At 51.2% G+C, this 8,868-nt stretch overlaps 1 protein-coding gene across 1 annotated transcript in view; it reads right to left on the bottom strand.

The window, feature by feature from the left end:
• Positions 1 to 958: 958 nt before the first annotated feature.
• The window catches only part of prdx5 (peroxiredoxin 5), a 30,507-nt gene continuing 22,597 nt past the window's right edge, over positions 959 to 8,868 (bottom strand). The window contains exons 3-6 of the mRNA XM_059955178.1: positions 7,861 to 7,992; positions 7,149 to 7,187; positions 6,555 to 6,619; positions 959 to 1,166 (exon numbers count right to left, since the gene is read on the bottom strand). Coding sequence (XP_059811161.1) covers positions 1,061 to 1,166; positions 6,555 to 6,619; positions 7,149 to 7,187; positions 7,861 to 7,992 — 342 coding nt within the window. The 3' untranslated portion in view covers positions 959 to 1,060. The remainder of the gene's footprint in view (positions 1,167 to 6,554; positions 6,620 to 7,148; positions 7,188 to 7,860; positions 7,993 to 8,868) is intronic.

The raw sequence follows: 8,868 nt of genomic DNA, 5'->3' as shown, positions 1-8,868 counted from the left end.
TGGTTTAATGCCTCATAGGCTTGATTTGATTCTTACAAATCAATGAATCTGTTGTAAACAAAAGATCACTCCCTACTTGTACGTAGTTGTTTCCTTTTGCTTGTTCTTTCTTTCCACCCTTTTCTATAAGTTTATACCCCAGATAAATACTTTGTGGAGATTTGTGACATATGTGATATATACATACAATGTCTGAAATACACCTTATGGAAATGTTTGATGATGAACTTCAATTTAAAAAATTACAAAAAACAATTTGTGGATATGCTAGGTTGACATTTTCACTTGCACACTACTCAATCCAATCCTTCCTGATTTGATGTGACACAAACAATGCATTTTTAAAGCAGTAGTTTCACTGACAAATAGAGCTCATCTTTATTATTAATGGGTCTCTCCCCGTGAATAACAGGTCTGTTTCGGACAACAGCACCGTATCAATGTTAGAGCAGTGACGGCAGTAACTGTAAATGTATCAGTAGATTGCCTGTAGCAGAACCCTGCACCCAGTGTTGTAACATCTGCAATGAGTCGCATCCCACGATGCCAGTAACTACGCACTCTCTCTCTAAAAGGGATAATCACGGGATTACAGGTGAAGACCACAGTTAAGTGGTGAGCACCGCACACGTAGAGCATTCTATGTGGTCCGAGTGTACCGGGTGTTGAGTTGGCCTGCATGTTCCTGTGATCGAGAGTAGATTTGTCCCCAGGTGCTCCGGTTTCCTCCCACATCCCGACCACCAGTGCCCTCGGCCCTCGAGAGCGTGGGCAAGGGGGCAGAATCGAGGCGGGAGCTGGGAAAAGGTTACAGAGAACACAAAATGGGGGAGGGAGCGCAAGTGGAGTGATAGTCTCAAAGTGCCGAATGGCCTCCAGCACAGGCAGATGTCACAGTGGTAATGAGGTGAGGGGCTGGCCGTTGGGGGTAGCTCAGTAACGAAGCAGAGACACTGGGTCCAGTGGGGATGATTTTTATTGTAAGACGCCACCTGGCACTGCAGATTCTATCAGTCTTGAGCGACCAGGTTCAGCTGACCTCACCAGCCCGCGGGAGGCCTCAGACCAGGCCCTCAGCGTGTCGAGCAAGGCTGCAACTCACTCCGGTGCCGTCCGGCTCCACCTTTAGACTCTTCACCACGCCGTCGTCAATCAGCATCACGAACCTGCCGAGAGACACGCAGTGAGGGCACGAACTGTGGTCAAAAACAAAGTGAGTGTCCCTCCACACCGTCACATCACACACTCCAGGGGTCAGACACAGAGTGAAGCTCCCTCCACACCGTCCCATCACACACTCCCGGGGTCAGACACTAGATGGCGCTCTCTCCACACCATCCCATCACACATTCCCGGGGTCAGACACAGAGTGAATCTCCCTCCACACCATCCCATCACACACTCCCGGGGTCAGACACAGAGTGAAGCTCCCTCCACACCGTCCCATCACACACTCCCGGGGTCAGACACTAGATGGCGCTCTCTCCACACTGTCCCATCACACACTCCCAGGGTCAGGAACAGAGTGAAGCTCCCTCCACACCGTCCCATCACACACTCCCGGGGTCAGACACTAGATGGCGCTCTCTCCACACCGTCCCATCACACACTCCCAGGGTCAGGAACAGAGTGAAGCTCCCTCCACACCGTCCCATCACACACTCCCGGGGTCAGACACAGAGTGAAGCTCCCTCTGCACCGTCCCATCACACACTCCCGGGGTCAGTCACAGAGTGAAGCTCCCTCCACACCGTCCCATCACACACTCCCGGGGTCAGACACAGAGTGAAGCTCCCTCCACACCGTCCCATCACACACTCCCGGGGTCAGACACAGAGTGAAGCTCCCTCCACACCGTCCCATCACACACTCCCGGGGTCAGACACAGAGTGAATCTCCCTCCACACCGTCCCATCACACAATCTCCCGGGGTCAGACACAGAGTGAAGCTCCCTCCACACCGTCCCATCACACAATCTCCCGGGGTCAGACACAGAGTGAATCTCCCTCCACACCGTCCCATCACACAATCTCCCGGGGTCAGACACAGAGTGAAGCTCCCTCCACACCGTCCCATCACACACTCCCGGGGTCAGACACAGAGTGAAGCTCCCTCCATACCGTCCCATCACACACTCCCGGGGTCAGACAGAGTGAAGCTCCCTCCACACCGTCCCATCACACACTCCCGGGGTCAGACACAGAGTGAATGAATCTCCCTCCGCACCGTCCCATCACACACTCCCGGGGTCAGACACTAGATGGCGCTCTCTCCACACAGTCCCATCACACACTCCCGGGGTCAGACACAGAGTGAAGCTCCCTCCACACCATCCCATCACACTCCTGGGGCCAGAGTGAAGCTCCCACTACACCGTCCCATCACACACTCCTGGGGTCAGACACAGAGTGAAGCTCCCTCCACACCGTCCCATCACACACTCCCGGGAACAGACACAGGGTGAATCTCCCTCTACACCGTCCCATCACACACTCCCGGGATCAGACACAGAGACTCCCTCTGTGACTCCCTCTACGTCATCTTACCACACTCTCCCATTTATTTACAAGGGAGGGTGAAGGAGTAGTGGGGAGGAATGATTGGAAACTTCCCTCTTTTCATTCCAGGGAGGTACAATTACTTCCACAGAATCTTCTGGGTTAATAATGACCCCGAGGTTCCTGAACATCAAATCGCTGTGGGAGGGCAGCAGGTGGCTTCACCAGAGAGTTACATATGAACAAACAGCTTCTATGGAAATACTGGATTGCTCATAATTGGGCACTTAGCCAGTACCAGTAAGTTCGATCTTGGCAGAGCGGCCACTGTGTGAGAGGACCAGTGTTGGAGTGGGGAATTGAGGCTTTGGGGAGGCATAGGCAGTAGGAAGCTTTTTTACCCCCTTTATTTCTTATTGAACATTTAGAGCGGTGGGGATGCCAAACAGGATAGTGGAATGCTCCTCTTGCGAGATGTGGGGAGGAATGGAGACAACCACGCCTGCAAGAAGTGCATCTAGCTGCAGCTCCTAACAATAATCGTGTGAAGGAGTCGAAGCTGGATGAACTCCGGATTATTTGGGAGGCTGAGGAGTTGACGGACTGGTGAGGGACACGGGAAAATGGGCGACTGTCAGGGAGCGAGAAGGGGTTTGGCAGCCAGTGCAGAGTACCCCCGTGGCCATTCCACTCAACGACAGGTATACCACCTCGGACACAAGTTGTGGGGGGGTGGGATTAGCCGAGCAGAGGTTAGGTCCCTGGCTCAGAAGAGAAAGGACGAGCTGATTGAGGATGCGTTAGTTAGGGGACTGTGGACGAGGACGAGGATGACTTGTTGCCTCCCAGATGTCAGGGCCAGGGCCGGCTCTGATCGAGTTCACAGCATTCTTATCAGCGCCCACACGTCACGGTCCACGCGCTCCCGATGATATGTGTAGGAGAAGTGACGAGGTTCTGCAAAATGAGTCCAGGGAGTTAGGTGATAAGGCAGGAACCCCAGGGCTGCGAATTCAGGATTGCTACCTGTTCAATGTGCTAGGCCAGAAGCTGGAAGATCACACAGTTTAGTTTGTGACTGAGGAGCTGGTGCAGAGGGGAGGGCTTCAGACTCTTGGATCACCGGGGTTCCTTCCAGGGAAGGTGGAACCCGCACGGAAGCAACTGAAGGTGGAGTGGAAAAATATCCCTGCGGGAAGGTTTAATCCTGAGGGCTTAAGCTGGAGTTAAGGGGGATGGGAACCACAGCGCCAGAACAGAGAGCAGAGAGGTTGTGGAGAACGATGCTGTTAAGCCAACATACGTCTTGAATCAAAAGGTCGAGCGTGGTGGGACGAATGTTCTGAGCTGCGTATATTCCAACGTAGGAAACGTGGATGGGCTCAGGGCACGCATCAGCACCTGGAATTATGACATTGTAGTCATTCGTGAGACTGGGTTACAGGGCTGGCAGCTCAGCATTCTGGGGTTAGAAACGGAGTGGGAGGGATAGGGAAAACGTCACGGCAGTGCTCAGTCAGGACGGACTGCAGAGCTCGTCTAGTGGAACTGAGGAATAAATAATATATGACCACCTTAATGGGATTACACTACAGACCTCCCAACAGTCAGCGGGAATTTAGAGGAACAAATTTGTAAAGAGATCGCAGACTATTATAAGTGTAAAGTTGTGACAGGTGATTTTAACTTTCCACATATTGACTGGGACTTCCAGACTGTAAAAGGACTGGATGGGATAGAGTTTGTTAAATGTATTCAGGGAAGTAGACGTCCCAACAAGAGAGGGTGCAATACTTGGATCTCCTAATGGGGAATGAGACAGGGCAGGTGACAGAAGGAAACACTCTGCACCTAGTGATCACGATGACATTAGTTCCAAGGTAATTATGGAAAAAGACAGGTCTCATCCTCGGGCTGAGATCCTAAATTAGGGAAAGGCCAAGTTTTATGTACCAGAAAACACCTGACTAAAAAAGAACGAACCATTAGTGTCATCAACTCCGAACCTCTGTGCACATGTTAAAACAAGAGAATAAGTTTGGAAAAAGGTTGAATCACATCACATGAAAGTGTTGGATAAAAGGCCTCCAAGTCTTTTTAAACTTAAAGGATGGATCATATATAACACTTCTGATTTTTTTCTAAGTTTAAACATAACATAGTTTGAGAGAACCAATGAAATGCAGTGGGAGGATTAATCCCTTTCCGATTCAGCAAAATAGATCTTTTAGCCATTAATGTGAGAAATGCAATCATCTGACGCGCTGAAGAGGATAAGTGACGTGGTTCTATCATCGGTAAACCAAACGTTGCAGCCCATGTTCTTTTCTTTTGCTTAGCTTTTGGTTGGTATTGTTTAGATTAGTTTTTATTTGGGGGGGGGGTATATATTTTTTTCCCTTTTTGGATATGTTAATCCTTTTTTCTATGTCTACTACATTTGTACTTGAACAACTTTGGGAGGGTTATTATCCTTGTATTAACTGATTATATATGTAACCATTAACAACGTAATCCCAATAATTGTGTAGCAATACCATGTTATATTTACTATTTGATATGAATAGAAAGATTGGAAAAGAAAGAAAACATCTGACAAGAGAAGATTGGGACGGGCGGTTTTCTGGCAAGGGTGTGCTTGGTAAGCGGGAGGCCTTCAAAGCTGAAATGTTGGGAGTACAGGGTTTGTATGGTCCTGTCAAAATAAAAGGCAAGGGCAACAGGTTCAACAAACCTTTACATTCAAGAGATTTAGGGGGAAAATAAAAGGAGGTACACAGCAGGCAGAGGCGGACAGGAACAAATGAGCAGCTTACGGAGTATAGAAGATGCAAGAAAATACTCAAGGAGGGATAGAAGGCGGCACGACAAGGGGAAGGAGAATCCTAGGGGATTGTACAGAGATACTGAGAGCAAGGGACAAAGTTGGCCCTCCAGAAGATCAGAGGGGTAATCTACTGTGCATGTGGAGCTGAACGAGACGGAGGAGGTCTTTGCATCTGTGCTTACTGCGGAGACAGACACAGAGTCTATAAATCTGAGGCAACACAGCAGTGAGGTCATGGACCCGATTCAGATTACAGAACAGGAGGTGTTACCTTGAGGCAAATTAGGGCGGATAAATCCCCAGGGCCTCTCAGGCAAGTGCAGAAATTGCAGGGGCCCTAGCAGAGAAGTTTAAAATCACTCTTAGCCATGGGTGAAGTGCCAGAGGATCACTCCATTGTTGAAGAAGGGCTCTAGCAATAAGCCAGGAAATTACAGGTGGGTGAAATTGACATCAGTAGTGGGGAAAGTTACTGGCAGGGATCGATACCAAGTCGATTGTTGCCTGTCACCTACATCAACAATCTGGATAATGACGTGGTCAGCTGGACCAGCAAACTGTCAGGTGACTCCCAGATCGGGGTTGGAAACTATCAGAGCTTGCATCATAACTTGCAGTATCGTATCCAGTTTTGGTCACCTACCTACAGAAAAGGCATCAATAAGATTGAAAGAGTACGGAGACAATTTACAAGGATGTTTCCAGGACTTGGGGATCTGAGTTATAGGGAAAGGTTGATTAGGTTCGGACCTCATTCCTTAGAACAAAGGGGAGATTTGAGAGGTGTACAAAATTATGAGGGATATAGGCAGGGCCAATGACTGAAGAGGTCACGGATTAAGGGTGAAAGGGGAAACATGAGGGGGAACACCTTCACTCAGAGGGTGGCAAGAGTGCGGAACAAGCTGGCGGAGGCCAAGTCGATTTCAACATTTAAGAGGATAGGCACACGGACAGGAAGGGTATTGGGGCGGGGGGGGGGGCTATAGTCCAGATGTAGCTAGATGGGACTAGGCAGATTAGTGGTTCAGCACAGACAAGATGGGCCAAAGGTCCTGCCTCTGTGCTGTCCTGTTCTAGGAGTCTGAGAACGCGGCAAAGACCCAGGGTAGTCCCCACGCGGTGAACTCAACCTGCTCAGGGAACCTAATGCTGCCTTACTGCCCACGTCTGGAAATCCCACAAGCATCTGCAGAGGTCAAAGGGCGGCGGGGGGGAATGGCATTACCTCTTGCAGCGCTTGCTTCCCAGGGCGGCGATCAGCTGCTCCTTATCCAGCTCCAGGTCCACGGCCTGTGGGGAAGAGAGACGGTCAGAGCCACCGCGGAGCTGAATGGCAGATGCCGAAGCAAGGGCACTCGGCAATCAGAAAGACACGCAACGTCAGCACGGTGAGACGCAAGCAGTACGCCGGTTTTACGAGAGAACACAGCTGGAACAAAAATAAAGTCTATCAGAGGGAAAGGTGATTGTATTGGTGGAGTCGGTGCTGTCCCGCCCCAGTGCTCGCTCGGCAGAAGACAAGTTCTGCCGTGCAATGCTACAGATTTCGACAGCTTTGAGTTTGGTCTCTTTTACCGAGTGGCTGTGTCTTTCTGTCTCATACTTGCTACGTGTGCTTTGTGCCGAGTGGGCCTGTCGGTATTGCGTTTTGCACCTTGACCCCGGAGTGATGCGGGGTTGTTGGGTTGCGTTCGGGCACAGTTGAATGCCAGTTAAACTTGAAAAATGCTGGAGGAACTCAGCAAGCCGGTCAGCGTCTCTGGACAGCTTCTGAGAGGCAGCAGTGGACGTCAGGCAAGAGGAAGGGTGAATTACTAACCCGTGTGAAGGCGCCAGTCGGATCAGCCAGCATCCGCACCTGGAGGGAAAGAGAGAGAGAGAGAGAGAAAAACAGGGGTCAGCACTCCTCACTACGCCCCGCTGAGGTCCGGGGTGGGCACGCTCGAAGGGGACAAGCCCTGCTGGGAGGTACAAGCTCACCCACACTCTCCCTTCCCGACTGTTTCACCAGTCAGAACCCTCAGGGGAGAGGTGTGGGAACCCTCTGTCGTGGCCAGTTGTCAGGTGTCACTCTCCACCTCCCCCCATCCCCTTGGCCCTGGTGTTACTGGGGAAGTGGCTCCGTCCCGACCTGTAACAGCAGGGGACGGAGGTAAACAGACCGCAGGAGAGGGGCAGCAAGGGGCAGGCAGACGCAAGGATATCCTGGATGCCAAACACGAGGGGTGGGGGGGTGGGAAGCTCCCAGTGCAGTACACGATTACAATGGCGTTGGATGCTAGAGTCCCTTCGCCAAGGCTTCCTGTACAGTGGGAGCGAAAAGACATCATCCCTGCAGGGTGAAGGGGAGTCCGGGTACTGTCCCCGCCGTATACTGGAAGGAAGCAGTGTCTGGAACCGAGCAGACACTGCCCCTGCAGGGAAAGGGGAAGCAAAGTCCCTGCGCCGTTGGAATGAAGGGGCACTAAGTTGGATCAAGGGAGAGGCCAACAACGGAGAAACCTCTTCCTCCTCCTTCACAACCCTCTCACCTTCCCGTCAACCTTCTGGTCGTCGCCCCAGGCCTTCATGACGAAGGCGTCGTTGACGGCAATGCAGGCGATGATGTCGATACCCTTCGCCTTCAGCTTGTCGTAGCCCTGCACGTAACTGGGCAGGTGTTCCTGGGCACAGAGAGAGAAGACAGCGTTACGGCGGTCCGCCCCAGACATTGCCCCACCCAATGGGGACAAGTGTGCCGACTGCCTTCTCCGCCACCATCCATCTGGGAGGCTGCGGTGGCGTAGCGGTCAGCGCAACGCTCTACGGAGCCTGCGACCCGGGTTCAACTCCCGCCACTGCCTGCGAAGGGCTCGTATGTCCGCCCCAGTGACCGCGTGTGTTTCCTCTGGGTGCTCCTGTTTCCAGAGAACATTACAGCACAGAAAGAGGCCTTTTGGCCCTTCTTGGCTGTGCCGAACCATTCTTCTGCCTAGTCCCACTGACATGCACCTGGCCCATATCCCTCTTTACCCCTCCCATCCATGTACCTGTCCAAGTTTTTCTTAAATGTTAAAAGTGAGCTCGCATTTACCACTTCATCTGGCAGCTCATTCCACACTCCCACCACTCTCTGTGTGAAGGAGCCCTCCCTCAATGTTCCCTTTAAACTTTTCCCCCTTCACCCTTCCCCCATGTCCTCTGGATTTTTTTTCTCCCCTAGCTTCAGTGGAAAAAGCCTGCTTGCATTCACTATCTATACCCATCATAATCTTATACACCTCTATCAAATCTCCCCTCATTCATCTATGCTTCAGGGAATAAAGTCCTAACCTGTTCAACCTTTCTCTGGAACTCAGTTTCTCAAGTCCCGGCAACATCCTTGTAAACTTTCTCTGCACTCTTTCAACCTTATTAATATCCTTCCTGTAATTCGGCGACCAAAACTGCACACAATACTCCAAATTCGGCCTCACCGATGCCTTATACAACCTCACCATAATGTTCCATAGATTACATCGATAAATACAATAAACTATCTGCTAGAGCTTATCTTCCTG

The sequence above is a fragment of the Hypanus sabinus genome, chromosome 31 (assembly GCF_030144855.1).
Source record: "Hypanus sabinus isolate sHypSab1 chromosome 31, sHypSab1.hap1, whole genome shotgun sequence".
NCBI lineage: Eukaryota > Metazoa > Chordata > Chondrichthyes > Myliobatiformes > Dasyatidae > Hypanus > Hypanus sabinus.
This window is presented reverse-complemented; position numbering and strand designations above follow the sequence as displayed.